Here is a 20,225-nt window from a genome sequence, read left to right as displayed (position 1 = left end):
CCTGGAAGTGCTGTACGTGCAAGTTTGATGACCCAATTTGCCTTGTCAAATGTCTGCTGTATTTTCTCATCTTAACTTAATTTGTTACCTAGCTTTAAAACCTGCTATGTTGGACCCACTAAAACTTTGTATGTATGTATGTTTTTTTTTTTTAATAATACCCTCCCAAAAGCAGACAGAACTATTAAAAAACGCGGCTTTGACAACCTCCTGTTTAATGGTGACATCAAAACAATCATGGTAAGCCCTTCCTTAGTCAACACAAATGAACATAACACATGTGAACTGTGAATGTCAGAAAAACTACCGAAGTTCGTTGAAGCAAAGTGTCTGAAAGTGTGGCGTTTGAAGAATGTATGTTGTTTTTAGGCATGTAAAACTACTATGACCAGTCTTACCTTACCCTGACCTCCTTGTAAATGAGGAATCAACAAGTTGACTTTTGACTAACTAAAGGAAAGAAAAAACTGTTTCAACAATAGTTCATGCAATTCAACATATCGAACTAAAATTATTTTCAGTCATTGCATTTGTTACCAGCGATTTGATATTATGACAATAACTAAATGTAGTAAACTGCATTTTCAGACATGATACATTTTAAATGTGCTATGTCCTTAATAGTGTGTAAGTCTTTGTTTCATTTGATGCTACATGTGCTACTCTCCTAAAGCCATTTGCAAAATATTCATGGTTAACAACTATTCTGAAACTAGATACGAAATTAATCAGAAGAAACAGTAAACCCAAACAGATCCATGTGAGTCTCGACTCACCCGTTTGAGGGTTGTTGTTGTTGTTTTCTTTTTCTTACTATTATTATTATTATTTAGACGTCGGTACAGATACATATGGACCCAAGTATAATTCTGTGCTATTCACATCACTATACACTAGATGTCTCCCTCTTCCATAATCTGATCAACTCCGAAGTTCATGGCCTCGTTTCTAAAACCTATCTGTCTCCGCGGAGAACTCTTAGGGAGGCCGCCATTTTGAAATCCAAATCGTTCACAGTACACCCGCCCTGAAACCTGGAACTATGCCGCGGGGCCGACCTCGCAAACTGAGGGACAAAACCAACGCTGAAACAGGTAAACAGTACCAAAATACCACGAATAAATAAAGCACCGTATAAGCTCTTGAACCACGTCCGTAAAGCTCGGACAAGTTACCGGGTCTCCGAGATAAAAACACTTGAACGTTGTGTATATAGTCCCCGGATATAGTACTGTGGGTGTCCATTTCTTTTGTGCTGCAAAGGAGTGATTGAGGCGGAATGATATTAATAACATTTCTCTGGCTCTACTTATTCATTCTAAATTAACACCCTTCGGTGAACGCATCTTTTTGAGAGAGGTGGTTCTATAAAACGGGATTGTATCTGGATCAACCAGTGTTATTAAATACATGTTTTGTTGTGTCTGCACGGGCGCTTCTGCTTACGTTATATTTCCCTTCTTGTTGGTGTGCGTGTAGAAATGCTTTCTAGAAATCGAGTAGTACACTTTCTACTTCTACAGCTTTCCCAGCTACGAACTTCGGTTATTATAACCTGGACAACTGCAATCGTAAAAGCAGTATGTCAAAGCTTATATTTGATCCACATAAGAAACACACCCTGGACTTAACTTTGCTTTAACGAACATCTCAGTTATAATCGATTTCCATTTTTAAAAATGGCACATGTAAATTGCCTTGGTCAGTTCAGTACATTTCACAGATGTATCATCATTACCTGTGGTAGTGTGTATAACCATCAGTATTTACAATAAATGTGGCAGGTAAGCGCAACGAGCAACGCAGTTTGCTCAACTTCAAATGTTGATTGAAGCATGGCGGTTTAAGAGTTATTCTCAAAGTGTAAATAATTCCTCCGGTTTAAATACTTAGAAAATACGAATTATGTTGTGGGTTGTGTATTGGGTCTAGTATTAATAGCTTGCCCGACATGCAAATATTTAAGTACACAGGATGATGTTTAATAAATACGTTTTTATTAAAAAATGGAAGGTTCACTGTATCAACGACGCTCTCGACGAGTAGGCTCTAGTCTAGTTCACAGTTGTTTAGGCACCCCAGGTACAGTTGCCATGCACAGTTTATCCAACTATTGCCAATAGTATTTATATAGAAACTTTATATTTCGAAGTAACTTGTAATTCGAAACTAAAAGCACAAACTAAACTACATTTTGCGATACCTTTTATTTACAATGTGTAATTAATGTATGCTGAATACGTGAAATACGTGTTCATGCATCTATAGTAATGAAATATGAAGCACAACATATAGTGAAACTCAGGGTCCTGTACAATATTGACTTCCTTAAAACCCAAAACAAAAAACAACTAATTGAAACCGCATACCATTATAACTAATTCAACACTGTGGTTTAGTAACAATTTCTATATGTCCCTAGCATGTCCAGTAAAGTTTCTAGCATATTCAATTTGTGTTGTAATTATAATTTAAGATTCAAATAATAAAGCAGGTTCAAGTTTTGCTTAGGGTTACACACACACACACAATGGATTAGTCAGCTTTAAGCTGTGAATGTTAGGGGAACAAAATGGACCCCCAGACCACTAATATTTTAAGTTGCTGTCGCTTTCTTTATGAATACTGTAGGATGGTTGCTTTGACATGTATTGCTTGTATCCTTATTTAGCACATTTTATGTGTTAAGGTCAATACCTCTGCCAGTTCCTTTCCTTTGATTAATTTGAGTGCTAGTAACTTCACAAGTGTCTTACAGTATCAGAGTTTTCATAAATATTAATTGATTTCGTCACGTAAGAGCTTAGTCAGAATAGGATGAATAGTAATGATTACCTAAAAAAAGTTATTTGTTTAAATTATTTTTGGCTACATTGCTATGTTGCAATTTGTAAAATGTAAGCATGGTGCTTTGTCTTTGGCTTCTATATTAACCTGTGCCTTTATTTAAATCATAACTGGTTCTGCTTCTTCATCTTCTAGTACTTAAAATAAATAAATAAAACGAAAAACACTGTCTGGAAAGTGTAGCCTATAATGTTTTGTTGTTGTTATTGAACAATGAGGTTGAATAGGTGTTGAATAATGTTAATTTCCAGCCACTGGCATACTCGTAAGATAAGAATGCCATTTTGTCACTTACATTTCATGGAAAATCAGAACATCACAATCTTATTAATTTTTAAATCATTGCCAATAACAGCCTCTAACTTTTTATACATGTAGCTTTTTCAAAAGATCACTGTCTGCTTGGCAAATGTTGCATTTTCTGCTAGAGGAAGATACATGGGAAATCTGAAATTCACAAGAAATTATAAAAAGGATCCCAGCATATTTTCTCTTGCTATTGATAATTGACTAGGTTTAATGATTTTGGTGAGTTAGGCCTAGTTGGCAGTTATGTTTGTATTCTTAAGTATCAGGTGATACATAAGAAGACTGACTAGGCTACTCCAGACACATCTTTGGCCGAATACAAAAACTTTAATAAGATTGAGAAATACATACATTAAGCCTTACTGCGAAGGAATATGAGCTTAAGGTTAACTGGTAACTGCTTTTAATTTCACTTCTGCTTTGGTCTGCATCATCTGAGTAAGATCCAATGTTAAAGGGTCTATAGGTAGAACTTCAGATGTCTCTGTGTTGACTGCTTTGTGTTTAGGCCTATAGTTCTCAAAACAATTGCATAGCCTATTTATATAACTCAGTCAAAACTGCATAGATCTCTGCACAATATTTAGGAAAAGCTGCATAAAAACAAAATATAGCCTACACACACAAAACCAAATCATACTTTAAGGCCATATTTTTATGTTCTAGCAATATTGAAAGACAAAACAATACTGATCTTTAGTCGTGAAACCAACTTGAACCATGGGTGTCATAATTTGAATATAAAAAATATTATGAAACTAAATGGTAAAACCTTAATCCAATACATATACACTTATTCTGTCTTGGACACAAAGATTACAACTTTTAAATGCGTTACTTAAGATTTGTCCCCAATTAAAAAAGATGGTAATCTAATGTATTACAAGTAAAATAAACTCTAATAAAAAAATAAAATAAACAGTGTATGTTGTGTCAAATGTCCAATAGTCTATAACAATAATTTATTTAAAAATCTAGACATCATCATATGGATAATATAATGAACAAATATGGTGTCCATTAGGCAGTATACCATAAAAAATTATATACTGGTATTCATTTACGGACCGGTTTGGACTTTTACTATACCTTCATATCAGTATTTTAAAGTTTTCTATGCTAAATTGTTTCATTTTTTATTTACCGTGTCATTCAGTCATAGCATTCAGCTACCAATAAAGTTGATCGCATTCGCGTATCCCACAGCTTGCTGCACTGGCTGCTTGAGACTGCTGTGAGATGCATCTGATCAAAGAACGCCGATAGTGTTAGTGTAACGCACATTTCCACAGATCTGTGCAGATCTACACTACTCCACCAATGGGATCTGTTGGATCCTACAGAACTGCCCAAATCTGTGCTACAAGAACGTGATCACCTTTCTTCACAAGCCCTGTAGGAGTCTATGTCATTGGATGACTTACTTTTATTATTTTTATATTGTTTTAGTTTTTATTAAAAAAATAAAAATAGAATTGCCAATCTTTTAAGTAACAACTTAATTATTGTGCATCATAGATTTACATTGTTTAAAAAATAATTGATGTAATTATTTAATAAAGCATTGACAATGCTAAAGTGTCGATCTAGAATTCTGTATCTATGGTTTTGACAATGCTGTTCACAGCTTCATCTGCTAACAAGGAGGCAGTAGTAGTTTTCATTCAGCTTAACACGTCCCTCTTGATTTCTGCATAATCTTTTGTCTCACAGCCACAGCTTCTCAAAGCTGTGCTGGGCTGTGCGATTCTGCGCAGATTTCTGTGGGTGAGGCTTAGTGGTGTCACGCAGAAACACTCCAAGAATGCACATCTCTGAATCTCTGTGTGGATGCGACCCTTGTTTTGGAATGAATGCTGCCTCAGCCAAATATCGAAATTAAATTCCATGTGTATTGCGTGTTGACATTAACAAACAAATGTGATCAATGCACAATGAATGAGAACAAGATGGAGGAGAGTACTGTGGGTGAAACTTCACAGTAAAGTGACCCCAGTGCATCTGTCCCGAATAAATGTGTATCGTTTATAGTGTGGACATGATTTGGTTTCGAGACAACTGACACAGAACTGGGAAACGTAATTCAATATCAGTTGTGTCCTTTTATTTTTGCTTTACGAACAGTATAAAATGGCCATTAATAATTACCGTCATAACGTAAAAAATGTGAAAAATACTGTGATTGTATTTTGGCCATATCGCCCAGCCCTAGTGTAAATAAACCCATTTCTCATTACTACTATATTTGTTCATTGCTCTATCAAAATCATAACAATATTGTCAATAACATTTTATTCTCCCATGATGCATCGACAAGAGGAGAAGATCAAAGATGGACACAAAGTATGATAATCTCCTGTCTTTTATTCACTAAAATGTTGTACTTGTATCTAAATCCCCTGTTCCCGACACTATAGATTCTCCTCTATTGATGATAAACTGGTATCATCATTATTTTGATTATACATTTTTGATCAATATGACAGTCTTTAAAATGCTCTACAAGATGATGTCAAAAAGGCTGCCCCTATTGTTTTTAGCATTATAGCATTTTTCACAAGGCTTCCTCATCACCTCAATGTACTTTTTCATTACCACTATTTTACGATGATGAGAACCGATAAAAAGCATATTTCTCAGTATTTTAAGCTAATCTTGTCTTTCTATCTGTAATATTAATGTATTACGTTGTTGCCCAGGTTGACAGGTAATGAGAAAATTATTACAGATTAACTAACTCAGGGGTGGATCAATTTTCGATTTTTGCCCCTCCTAGAAACATTGTTTCCACTGCTGATGTAGTAGTTTCTAGGTGAATTCAGGTCTCCTGTTGTGATGCCTAAATTAATCAAGAACATCTGCATAAATTAGTTTGAGGTCCTTATTTGTGGAGCGCAAATGTTTTGAGTAGTTTTAGTGCACTGAATGATCGCTCCCCTGTTGCTGTTGTAACTGGCATAGTTGCAAAAATCCATTAAAATAGTTCTCAGAAATGAGTAGGTACTGCGACCGACAGAACATCTAGGACCCGCCTTGGTCGCATATCAACTGGCTGGCATGCCATATTCCACCCCTGCTACACCACCTCATGAATGTGGGGACAATGATAGTTGTTGAAATCACAAACTTTTTGACTTCGTTGTCAATGAAGACTACCATCCTGCTATCCCCTCCTTTCAGTTTTTTTTTTCCCTCAACAAAATGACAGTAAAATAAAGTTTTCCTCATATACACCAAAGAAAATCAACACTGAAGGTGCACTGCATGTTAATTTTCTTACCTCCAATTTGAAATTCCTGACCCGTGAATCTCAGGGTCTCAATCTGATGCTTTACAAAAAAAAGTTTGCAAAAAAATAATAGATTCTGCTCCAGTTTCACTTTCACTATTGAAGCTGCATATCAGTCAAATTGAGGTAAAGATGTTAATGGAGACGGTTTAGCCACTCTGGCCTCGGAACTCAGGGATAGTCTTAGGCATGATTTAAACAATCACAGTTTTTTCAAAATTTCCATGGCCCCAAGGCCCCTCCCCACTAAATATGCCATTGTTTTTTCTCTTAGACATTATTCATTCAATTAACTGCAAATGTCTGATTTTGACCCACCTAATAGAAGAGTTGAGGTAAAAAATCCATAAAAAAGGCATAGTTGGATTGTCTATGAAATGTTCTAATTTGTACACTAGGGGCACTCAATCGAAAATGTTCTGCTCATGAGCCCCTTTAATGAAAATCCTCTATCCACCCCCAGTACTTGATACTTATATAATTATCTATGTTTTTAAAGTAATTGTATCACCTATGGATATTATGTTTCCTTTGATATGAAACACAGAACACATTTTTTTCCATTGTCCTACAAAAAGGTCTTCTCCGTTTCTTTTTGTGTTGTTATAATAGTACTATTCATTTCAGGGCTGACTTTGATGGTACCCTAATTAAGATTTTGGATTGGCAACCCCAAATACAAGTAAAGCTGTGGAATGTGATTTATTATGAGAGTAAACAGTACTGAGGAGGGTCTAGGGGTCTTCAACTACAACTGCATCAATTATCATATTTATATTTATTTCAAAAGTAGGCAAGATTAGACATAAAATCAAGTAATATTTTTTGATCTCAACCCCCTGGATGGATGTCGGCCCAGGTGACCACCGGTGTAGCCAATGCCTGGAGCCAGCCCCGATTAACTGAAATTCAAGAAACATTTCTAGTGCTTTATGCTTTGATATTGATGCTGCACCATATCTATACATTTTACACTGCTATTTGATTAACATGAAACATGAAATCAAATACTATTGCTCTTTACATAGGGTACTCAGTTACTCTCATTACCGCAACCTGCTTATCATTACGGAAATATGAAGTAATTTAATTACTGTTACCTTCACTGTACCTTCAATTAAGCTTTCCATAATATAGACCAACACTATGAGTTAAGCTGTTGTAGGAACTCAACAAAATGTGGTAAGGTAAGTAATTAAACATGAATTATCCCAGATTTTATGATCGCATTCTTGAGGTATATTTTCGGTAATGAGAAAATCTTGAAAATAAATTATAGTAATAAAGTAAAGAATTCTACTTTGTCCATTACTATAGTTAGCTTAGAGCTACTTTTTATCATAGCAATTACAGAAACGTGAAAAAAAAAATCTAATTTCCCACTCTTGTGCTTGTGAAATGTTATTGCGGTAATGAGAAATTTCATTCACTTGGTACGAAAGAAGCACTAAAATATATTAAAATAAGTAAATAGTCTCTTTGAAATCAACATTTATAGTGACTTTAGACCCTACTAAGCAAACTCCAAAAACAATTTGTTGGTCAATTTTGTTTTTCAAAAACTCAAAGAGGATCACTCTGAAATTAGACTTTCGTGAGAATCACCCATGTAGGCTAGGTGGGATCCTACACAATGCTCAAGAAGTAAGCCTACACTTCAGCAACATGTAGATATCTTTTTAATGGTTTGGTTCAGCACCATGACTGTGGTATATGGTATAAGGTTATTGCACTGTATGGAGGATTATACACATAATCTTTTTACACTTTCCCTTAACAAAAAAACAGAAACAACAAGTGTAATATACATACATATATTAGTGTTGTACCATAGAGGATAACATCATTTATCGATGATAATGACAGTCATTGATGATGACACAGATCATCGACGATAACTGAATTATCGATGAAGAAATCAAGACAAAAGATGATCTAAGGTGAGATGCACATGTATTTATTTTGACATGCTGTTATGCTCCCTGCTAGTACGTACTGTATGATTTAATTACTTTTTTGCGAGACTGGGTTGAGAAGAATGCCACAACGAACTTATTATTGAGTTGTTGGTCTAGTATTGTATCTAAGCACTTGTACTTGTAGTTCCGTGTCAGTAGTGATAATGGCCTTAGTTAAGAAAGTGATTACATCATTCTCTGATAAATGCTATTTGGGCAGGGAACTTACTTGTGTTAATTGGCGCTTGATAAAATGGGTAAAGTATATCTATAGTTGATCAGATTGCTTGCGCTGCAATTGGTGATTTTTATAGGCTATTCGTTGATTTAGTTCCATGATTTTAGTTGCAAGTTTGTCTTCTGATCATCACTCTGCATCCTGGAGGTTGTTTTGTGTTGTTCTGGCGAGTTGCTGTTGCTGCAGTTGTTCAGTACTAAAACCTACAGTGCTGTTAATTTTCTATTGGCTGCTGTAGCCTATAAGCAATAATTTGAATTTTATATATATATTCTACTTATGTATACTGGATAATTTATTTTAGGATAATGTGTAGCAGCAATGTATTTGTTTAGTATACGCTACATATATTGCTTGTTTATTTTATATAAAGGGAAAGCAGTAGTTTGTGTTTAATCTATAAGCCTTGATGGGGTTTCCTGTCGTGTCCTAGAGGGAGAGAGCCAAGATAGAAGTAGTGGAAAGCTGGATTAGCAAGAGATGGAGATTATGTAGAAATACCCTATTCCTGTTTAAGTAAAACCCTGCTAAACCGAGTTATGTTGATTCACAGTTCTTTATTAATTACCCATGCTTACGCTACACCAAATACCATTTAAGTTTTTTATATGAAAGATTACAAATTGTATCCTGATGACAATTAGCTTTACTGTAATTGAAAATACTTATGTACGCTTGTTCAAATATTGATATGTATTTGCAAATACTTCAATTATGTATTTTCACTAGTATTTTATATTCTGCAGTTTCAGTCATTTAAGTCATTTATATTTGAATCAATGCCTTGTATTTGAAAATATAATCTTCTTTGTACATCACAACATAAATGTAGCACAACATTAACACAATTTAAGAAGATTAAGGACACAATGTGAGATTTCTAACATAGTCCCAACAAGGAGAGTGGGAGCCTGTCCCAAAAGTCTAAATTGATCACTTTCCTTAACTCCTCATTTCCTTCCTGCATCTTTTATCTATTAGCCAATGAAGGAGAATTGATGAGACAAGGAAAATAAAGAAAAATAGGTTTGCTGAGCTAATGCGTGTACTGCTGGAAAAATATGTACCTTGGACATATAACACATAGCCTATAATCAGTGCTAATCATACAATTTTAAAATTGTAACTACAAATATGTCCGAACATGACATAGAAGTTAGAGACTTTTTCAACTCAACATTTGCTTTCAATTGGAGTCTAGATGTGTTGGTAATTTTAGACCATATTTGTTGTTGTGCTGAGTATGTTGTGATGCCAAATGTATCATGCATGGAAACACCCCTTTATAGAGGATATAGGCTGAATATACATAACTTTGTAGTGAGTAGGAGGTTTAATGTTTACTCGATTGTCAGAACTACTCCCAAGAAAGATGTCCTAAGAAGGAAGCCATTTTTAAGACATTAAATGGTTTTCAGAACAACAAAGCAATAGCAGTGAATGAGTGAATTAAACAAATAAGTCCTGAAGAAATACGTTAAAAACAAACGTAAAACGTAAAAAAACACTCACACATTGCTGATCAAAACATAATATAAAATTACATTCAATATCAAATTATTTTCTCTCTGTGCATGAACAAAAGGCAACATTTCATTTGTATGGATGTTGGGCTCAAAATTTATTTTGTTACCCGCACTGCATATCAGTATTGCGGTTACTGTAGCAATAATCAGTTATTTCCACTGGATACACAGAGTTGTGGAGGCTGTGAATAAACCCGGAGCAGCGCCTGTGCAAGCCTATGCCGAACAGGCTTTTTTTCCACTTTGCCTTAACCGTGAGAGGCATTAGACAACTTCAAAGTTGTCTAAAACTAGAGGACCTGCAAGAGCATTTTCAGGTTGTTTTCTTGCCGATATTTTATTGATTTAATACAGAGAAAATGGGACCACTCCCACTATATTGGGCGGGATTAAATACAACTGTACATCATGGGATTTACATTACAAATGTGAAGAAAGTAGCATCTAACTAAACATGAAACTGTGACTAAGTGCAGTTGTATAGTTTTCTAGTAGCAGCTAGCGACAAAAATGAAAATAAGTAGCCTAAATAAATAACAAACGCACAAAATCTAAATATCAACCTGACTGGATTTTTGTTTCTTATAAACCAGAGGTATAGCCCAAATGTAGTCCTTTTGAATAAAGCCTGCCCAAAAATTCAAGATTTTCCATGTTTAGTCAGGCTATGTATTTTGTGTGAGGAAAACCAACACATTAACCTTCTGAGAGAAGACAATATTGCCGGCAGTGCTGAAGACGCGTTCCAATGGCATGCTTGTCGCACAGATGCAGAGGTATTGTTGTGCTATATTGGACATCAGTGGAAACAGTCTGCCATTGGTCGAACACCATGCAAGAGGATCATTATCTCCACCACCTCTTTAGGTAGACCATGAGCTTGGCCCTGGCTTGCAGGTCCATACTGAGGGATACAGAGGGCTTTGCTATTCCCAATAGACTGCCAAGAGAATTTTAGTTTTTTTTTTTTTAAAGGTGTCGGCTGACCAGCTCCCTCCTTTTCTTCTCTTTGAGGCTGGCTGGATGTCTGGCTCTGTTGGAAGAATGCTGTAATCTCTCTTTCTAGTTGCATCATAATGTCATCAAGTGATGCCTCTTCAATGTTATCCCTCCGGTATCTTGCATCAAGAAACGCAGCTTTACACAGTATGTACTTTGTTGCTTCGTTTTCATATTTTTACTCAAAGTGCCCTACAATGCTGCTTTTGTTGGCAGCTGGGAGCTGGGAGTCTTCCTCCATTGCATTTAGGACTTCATTCTTAATTAGTCTCAGCAAGGCAGGAGACATGAGACTGTTATGTATGTCTTTCCTGAGAGAATGTCTGTGAAATTGGCTACCAGTTTTGGCACGGCATTCACTGATTCAAGGACTATTCAATTGGGTTTAGGCTGTTGGCCATCCATGAAGATTCCGGGGCCTGCTCCAAGATCCGCTTTACCATTTTCTTTTTCATTCTCCAACGTGCTACACATTCCTGATTTGAACAGAAGATAGGAATTATTAGTAGGCCTACAATTAAAATTCTATCATTTATTGTCCAGCAATTACTTTTATTTAAAAGTAGTCCTATTTTGAATAACCTAAGCCTACATTCATAGTGACTTATAGGCTGCTAAGCCTATTTACATTAGCAGTACAGTAGGGGTGTATCTTGATGCATCGATCAGAATTCTTAACGATTCAACTGCATGGATCATCAAATTGCAATTTTTCACGGAATCGTTTTAAATGGTTGAAATCGAATTATTCGAGTATGTCGCATATTTTTGGGATATTCCATTATTTTAGTGAAATGGCTCCATATGATAGACACTCGACCATCATTTATCCAGCCTTCACCACTAATGCACATTGTACCTACGTCATACTCCGACACAAATTCACTGCTCCTGCTCATGTTATTTTGTATCCCACTCCTTCTTCGGGAAAGCTATGCCCACACAAAATTCGAAGTGCTGGCATTGGTCTTTGACACTGTCAATCATTTTTTATGGAGCCAGTCACTTTGCAGTCAATGCTTGCCAATAATTTTAAGATGTTAAATCATAGTTAAGAGGTCAGGGGAAGGGGACATAGGGGAAATCAATATAAACAACACGATTAATAGTAATGTAAGAGCAAGTTGTACAATGAAAGCTAGACATCAAGTGCAATTTTACAGGAGAGCTGAGCCACACAGGGGAACAGCAACTAAATTGCAGTCTGGATAGGTTGAGTAATCACCGGAAAGATGCCAGGGAGTCTGCTGTCCTGACTTCAGTGGGAAGGTCGTTCCACCACTTTTAACAGGTTGAAAAAGAGTGGGCTCTAGAGGAAGGGGAGTGGAGGCAAAGTTAATCTTCTGGTGCAGGAAGACCGGAGAGGTATGGAGGGGATGTATGGAGAGGTCAGGGTCTGAAGATAGCTCGGTGCAGTCTGGTCGAGACAACGGTAGGTGAGGGTCAATGTCTTGAACTGGATGCGGGCCGGGATTGGGAGCCAGTGGAGGCAGCGGAGCAGTGAAGTAGCGTGTGCAAATTGGGGCAGAGAGAATACCAGACGAGCTGCAGAGTTCTGGATGACCTGAAGTGGGAGGGTAGTAGTTGCAGGCTGGCCAGCTGGGAGGGACTTGGAATAGTCCATGCGGGAGAAGACCAGGGACTGGACAAGAGTCAGGTAGTCAGTGAGGAAGTGTTGGATTCGGCATATGTTGCTCAGGAAGAATCTGCAGGTGTGTGTCAGCGTGGCAAATTGCTGAGTGTAGGAGAGCACAGGATCGAGGGTGACACCTAGGTTCTTAGCAGAAGAAGAGGGATAGAGTATCGTAGATTCCAAGGGGATTGAGATGGAGAGATCAGCAGAAGGTGAGGAACAGGGGGGAAAAAAGAGGAGATCAGATTTGGAGAGGCTGAGCTTGAGGTGGTGCTCCAGGCAAAGATGGCAGACAAAAAAGAAGAGAAGCGAGAGGGGATGAGGGTGTCAGTAGAGGGAAAAGACCGGAAGATCTGTGCATCATCTGCTAAGAAATGGTAGAAACCATGGGATGCGATGAGGAGACCCGGATAGCTTGTGTAGAGAGAGATCAGAAGGGGTCTAGGACGGAGCCTTGAGGTACACCTGTGAGGAGGGGTAGAGGTGTGGATGTGGATGGATGGGTAGACTTGGTTAGGTCCTTTCACTGAGGTATGAACCAGGCTAGAGCAGTTCCAGAGATTCCAAGGTCAGCAAGGCAGGAGAGGAGGAGGGAGTGATTGACGGTGTTAAACACTGCAGAGAGATCAAAGAGGATTAGAACTGAGGAGAGGGAGGTCGCCCGAGCACAGCTGAGGGAGTCAGTGACTGCTAGGAGAGCAGTCTCAGTGGGGTGAGCTGTGGGGAAGCCAGATTACAGAGGATCAAGGAGTGAGTGATGGGAAAGAAATGCTGAGAGCTGATGGTGAACAGCTCGCTTGAGGGTTTTTGAGAGGAAGGGGAGCAGGGAGACAGGGCAGTAGTTCTGAGGAGAGGTAGGGTCAAGGGAAGGTTTCTTGAGGAGTGGGATCAAAACAGCTTGTTTAAAATCAGAGAGTAAACATCCAGAGAGGAGTGAAGAGTTGAGGAGTGAGGAGATGGACAGGACTAGATCTGGAGCAGTCGCTTGGAGGAGGCGAGTGGGGAGAGGTTCCAGGGCACACGTCGTGGGTTTGTGCCCTATGAGGAGAGAGGTAAGAATGAAGAAAAGGAAGCTCAATTAGTAGGAGATTGAGGTGGGATATGAGAGGAGGGGGTGCTGTTGAAGAGCTTGTGGATGTCTGTGATCTTAGAGGAGAAGAAGGAGGCAAAATCATCTGCAGAGAGAGAAGAAGAAGAAGAAGGAGGAGGAGGTGGAGGGGGGCTAAGAGGGAGGAGAAGGTGGAGTAGAGTTTGTGGGGGTTATTGACAGAGGATTCAAAGAGTATAAATAAGACTTCTTAGCTGAGGTGAATGAAGAGAATGTAGACAGTAGATAGCGGTAGAGGAAGGAGGTGAGTGGACTAGGAGGACGTAGAGAACTAGAAGGAAGTTGTGAGAGGCAGAGGTGAGTTCTACTGCCTGGAATTCAAAGCTGTTAGTTGCTAGAGGAGAGAAAGGGGGGACAGAGAAGGGGAGAGTAGCATCCCTGTCCCTCCTCCCAGCCTGGTAGGATGAGGGGAGTGCGACGGAACAAACAGAGAATATAGGACAGCAGGGGTGGTTGAGTTCTCAGGGGAGATCCATGTCTCAGTGATAGTGAGGAAAACCAGAGAGAGGTGGGAGGTGAAAGCGGAGATGAAGTTGGCCTTGTTGGAAGCTGAGTGATAGTTCCATAGACCTCCAGAGAGGGGAATACAGGAGAGGGAGGAGGAGGGGAGTGGCATAGAGATGAGGTTAGAGGGATTAGGGAGGCAATGGTGAGCAAGTGCACGCCAAGAAGCAGAAGAGCTGGATGGTAACTGGAGAGATATTCATAGCTGCCTGGTGTTGATGTGCGGCGTCTCCTCGCAGTCTTCTCCTCGCTGGAGTCCCATAGCTAGAGTCCCTGCCCTTTGGAAGTGGGGCCCTTCAGAGAGGGGGCACTGAAGGCTGCTGGCACAGAGGTCCTGGGGGCTGTTAAATAGTCCACCTGTAACTAATTGGTAGAGAGCACACCGGAATTGCATTGAATTGCACTGCCTTGCCAAGATCGCACAAGTCCCTCCCTAGTACAGCAATTTTTATATACATATATATATACCGATCAGCCATAACATTATGACCACTGACAGGTGAAGTGAATAACACTGATAATCTCGTTATCATGGCACCTGTCAGTGGGTGAGATATATTAGGCAGCAAGTGAACATTTTGTCCTCAAAGTTGATGTGTTAGAAGCACCCTTGCAAAATGGGCAAGCGTAAGGATCTGAGCGACTTTGACAAGTGCCAAATTGTGATGGCTAGATGACTGGGTCAGAGCATCTCCAAAACTGCAGCTTTTGTGGGGTGTTCCCAGTCTGCAGTGGTCAGTACCTATCAACAGTGGTCCAAGGAAGGAAAAGTGGCAACGGTCATGGGCGGCCAAGGCTCATTGATGCACGTGGGGAGCAAAGGCTGGCCCATGTGGTCCGATCCAACAGACAAGCTACTGTAGCTCATATTGCTGAAAAAGTTAATGCTGGTCCTGATAGAAAGGTGTCAGAACACACAGTGCATCGCAGTTTGTTGCGTATGGGGCTGCGTAGCCGCAGACCAGTCAGGGTGCCCATGCTGACCCCTGTCCACTGCTGAAAGTGCCTACAATGGCACGTGAGCATCAGAACTGGACCACGGAGCAATGGAAGAAGGTGGCCTGGTCTGATGAATCACGAGTTCAAGGTGATGACTTGGCCTCCAAATTCCCTAGATCTCAATCCAATCGAGCATCTGTGGGATGTGCTGGATGAACAAGTCCGATCCATGGAGGCCCCACCTCGCAACTTACAGGACTTAAAGGATCTGCTGCTAACGTCTTGGTGCCAGATACCACAGCACACCTTCAGAGGTCTGGTGGAGTCCATGCCTTGACGGGTCGGGGCTGTTTTGGCAGCAAAAGGGGGACATACACAATATTAGGCAGGTGGTCATAATGTTATGGCTGATCGGTGTATATACACACACACACTACCGGTCAAAAGTTTTAGAACACCTCAATTTTTCCAGCTTTTATTGATATTTACACAGTTTCAGTGTACTTTGAAATTAAACCATAGAAAAAATGAACAATTGGAGATTTTATTTAACATAATTTTACCCCTTAAATTGACAAACCCCTCTGGTACACTTACAAGGGCACTAAATCCATGTGTTTCTCTTTAATCCCATGTGTACTCTTCACTGTTGTTTGCCAAGTGTTTGGTATCCCATGAAAGCTGAGACTCTCAGCTTTCTAACGGTGTGAAGCATTCTCTGATGTGAAAAATACCCACCACATTTGTGCCCCCCACCTCCACATTCTGAAATGGAGGGTGGTGGGAAACTTCGTCTGAGTAGGAATACAAAATTTCAGAAAATATTGACAATTATGACATATTCTACTGATCAAAACAAGACCATCCATGTTTTGGTAGAAGTGATATGGAAACTGTAAATCGGATGTGTTTGAAAATGAAACGTGCTGGTAGCCAAGAGAATAAGCTTTCAAATTATGTGCGCATTGTAGCAATACAGTGTAACTTCTATGCACAGGAGCTGCGCTAACACTGCCAAATAGGGATGGTTCGATACCACTTTCTTTTCCGATCCGATACCGATACCAATTAGGTATTTTTGTTTACTACTAAGCTGTTAATATGCCATATGTATGGATGATGTGAAACAAATTTCAAAATTCCTTAAAGGAAAAAATACAAGGCTCACAACAACATGACTTATGCAATAATGTTGCTTCCTTTTAATTAGTGAAACTCTTTTAAATGAAAATATATATATTTAAGCATTCAAAATGAATACTGAAATATCACTGAAAGTACAACTGTGCAAAATTCAAATCACAACATTTAGTTAACGCAATGTATATTATTATATATAATTCTAGTGTCACACTGGATTAAAATATGACAATATAAATAACTCAAATATATATATATATATATATATATATATATATATATATATATATATACACACTCACCTAAAGGATTATTAGGAACACCATACTAATACTGTGTTTGACCCCCTTTCGCCTTCAGAACTGCCTTAATTCTACATGGCATTGATTCAACAAGGTGCTGAAAGCATTCTTTAGAAATGTTGGCCCATATTGATAGGATAGCATCTTGCAGTTGATGGAGATTTGTGGGATGCACATCCAGGGCACGAAGCTCCCGTTCCACCACATCCCAAAGATGCTCTATTGGGTTGAGATCTGGTGATTGTGGGGGCCAGTTTAGTACAGTGAACTCATTGTCATGTTCAAGAAACCAATTTGAAATGATTCGACCTTTGTGACATGGTGCATTATCCTGCTGGAAGCAGCCATCAGAGGATGGGTACATGGTGGTCATAAAGGGATGGACATGGTCAGAAACAATGCTCAGGTAGGCCGTAGCTTTTAAACGATGCCCAATTGGCACTAAGGGGCCTAAAGTGTGCCAAGAAAACATCCCCCACACCATTACACCACCACCACCAGCCTGCACAGTGGTAACAAGGCATGATGGATCCATGTTCTCATTCTGTTTACACCAAATTCTGACTCTACCATCTGAATGTCTCAACAGAAATCGAGACTCATCAGACCAGGCAACATTTTTCCAGTCTTCAACTGTCCAATTTTGGTGAGCTTGTGCAAATTGTAGCCTCTTTTTCCTATTTGTAGTGGAGATGAGTGGTACCCGGTGGGGTCTTCTGCTGTTGTAGCCCATCCGCCTCAAGGTTGTACGTGTTGTGGCTTCACAAATGCTTTGCTGCATACCTGGGTTGTAACGAGTGGTTATTTCAGTCAAAGTTGCTCTTCTATCAGCTTGAATCAGTCGGCCCATTCTCCTCTGACCTCTAGCATCAACAAGGCATTTTCGCCCACAGGACTGCCGCATACTGGATGTTTTTCCCTTTTCACACCATTCTTTGTAAACCCTAGAAATGGTTGTGCGTGAAAATCCCAGTAACTGAGCAGATTGTGAAATACTCAGACCGGCCCGTCTGGCACCAACAATCATGCCACGCTCAAAATTGCTTAAATCACCTTTCTTTCCCATTCAGACATTCAGTTTGGAGTTCAGGAGATTGTCTTGACCAGGACCACACCCCTAAATGCATTGAAGCAACTGCCATGTGATTGGTTGGTTAGATAATTGCATTAATGAGAAATTGAACAGGTGTTCCTAATAATCCTTTAGGTGAGTGTGTATGTATATATATATATATATATATATATATATATATATATATATATATATATATATATAAGCATTTCCAGTAACAAATATATAATTTTCAATGTAGAATGTAACTCAACTTAACATTAACGTAAATAGCATCTCCAGTGTTAGTCATAAATCATACATTTAAGTTTTCACTTAAAGATCTTCAATTTGTTTTAATTTATTTTTCATTCAATAGCCTAATAGTTTAGCTATGTGAGCTGCACCGAAAATGCCTTAACATTAGTGTCCTTGTGGCAATGTTTTCTGGTCATAACAGCGAAATACAAAATGTATTAGACTATGTATGTAACTAATTTATACAACGTACTTAACTAAACGATTTACTTTTCCACGTTTCCAAACCACACTCAACACACAAACGAGTTATAATAAACGGCAGTAGCTGGCTGTGTGTGTAGTTTAATAAGATGAATGTTTGTTGCTCCTCTTTCCTTTTTTTATTACTAGTTTCACACAAGGGTGTTTGGCTTTTAGGTGGGTTAACGCACCAGCTGTAGATGTGTGGTAGTTTAATTGCACTGCACATATTACACACTTCAGTGTTTTCCTCTCTATGAGGAACACGTTGGTCGCGTTCTTGTAGCGCAGATTTCCGCAGATATGCGCAGATCTGCAGAATTCCACCGATTGTGCTTGTATGGAATTTGTCGATGCAACTATTATAATCCTAGAACACTTTGATCCCGGTCATTAAAAAGTCTAATTAAGACTATGAAAAGTCATTAAAAGTAATTATGTTTCCACATCCTTAACCTACAGGACCCTTGCTCTAATGTGACTGTTATGCCCTCTATGTGACTGAGTTTTCCTGAGGTCGCTATTATTGAACAGGATTATTTTATTCCAGCACCGCCGTCTGGCTCCAGCGCAGTGCAGCTCTGTGGAGAACACGCGTGCGCAGTTCGCACTGCGGTGCTGGAATAAAATAATCATGTTCAATAATAGCGACAGTTCTGGGTGGTGAAATACACTTTTTATGACTACAAACCGATGGTTCTTTCGGAAAAATAGCATGATGGGTCCAATCGAACATGCATTAAATGTAATTTTTTAATGATTTTCGTGACTTTTCTGATTTCCCCCATTGACTCTCAGGAAAGCAGCTCCATAGTTAGGACCCCGGTGACGTCACGGTATATTTCTCAATCTCTGATTTCTGCTACATAGAATGAGCTGGACATGAAAAACTCACTGCACATAATGTTTCTACTTATAGAATAACCTGAGAACATTTGGATTTTCGGTGCAGTTCCCCTTTAAGGCGAAGTTTCAGCCTAGATTTGTCGGTGGATCGTATCGGATTACAACATCTATTATTTCCGATATCAATCCAGTGTTTTTGGACTGTATCGGACCGATACGGATTATCGGATGGGCGCATCTCTACTGCCAAATAATGCTTAAGAGGGTTTAGTAACACAATATATAACTGCAATGTACATTATTTTTCACTGTTTGGTAACCTAAACATTTTTTTAACCTCTGTTAGTTTACTGCTTACTACGGAAGCGTATGGCGGCCACACGAAAAAAACAAAAAACGTTTACCACAGAAAAAAAAACAAAAGACATGCAAGGTTTTTTTTTCGTAATTTTTTTTCCTCAGGTATTTTTTGCTGCCGGGGGAAAAAAAATCAATGAACATTTGTCGTTCTTATCGGTAATCTCACGATACGACAGAACTGGATAGAAAGGATAGAAACTTAATAAACTTAGTAAGATATCAATTGTGTGAGATATTGTAACACGACTCCTTCAGGATGCAGTGTGTGAAGAAGGCGTCTGGTGGCTTGAGTTTCCACAAAATGCATTTAATGCATTTATACCATGTATCTTCCCGTGTTTACCTATTTTTGCCATCACAGTGCTACTTCAAGTAAAGCGGACATAATTTTCAGAAGGGTTTTAATAGAAAATTATCATACTGAGCATGTCTGAAACACTTGCAATTCCTGTTTAGCTAGTGAAACGGGGACCATATGGTATATGAGCACGTTACAAATGACTTAACCATTCATCAAAAAAGTCAGTAGAGTGTTAATTGATGTTGTGAAAGCAGGTTTTTAGGTGTAGTGGGCTTAACACTACTGTGCTGGAGGGGCTGCGGCTCCTGTGGTGCGCAGTTCGAATCCGAGCAGGAATCTCCGGCTACAATTGCTATTAGCACTTTGTCTGGTAC

The 20,225-nt window shown here is 38.9% G+C and overlaps 1 protein-coding gene across 1 annotated transcript in view; it reads left to right on the top strand.

Moving 5' to 3' along the window:
• Positions 1–1,014: 1,014 nt before the first annotated feature.
• LOC136760586 (zinc finger protein 236) overlaps positions 1,015–20,225 on the top strand; it is a 126,097-nt gene continuing 106,886 nt past the window's right edge. The window contains exon 1 of the mRNA XM_066716063.1: positions 1,015–1,094. Coding sequence (XP_066572160.1) covers positions 1,043–1,094 — 52 coding nt within the window. The 5' untranslated portion in view covers positions 1,015–1,042. The remainder of the gene's footprint in view (positions 1,095–20,225) is intronic.

This window comes from Amia ocellicauda, chromosome 10 (genome assembly GCF_036373705.1).
Source record: "Amia ocellicauda isolate fAmiCal2 chromosome 10, fAmiCal2.hap1, whole genome shotgun sequence".
Taxonomy (NCBI): Eukaryota; Metazoa; Chordata; class Actinopteri; order Amiiformes; family Amiidae; genus Amia; species Amia ocellicauda.
This window is presented reverse-complemented; position numbering and strand designations above follow the sequence as displayed.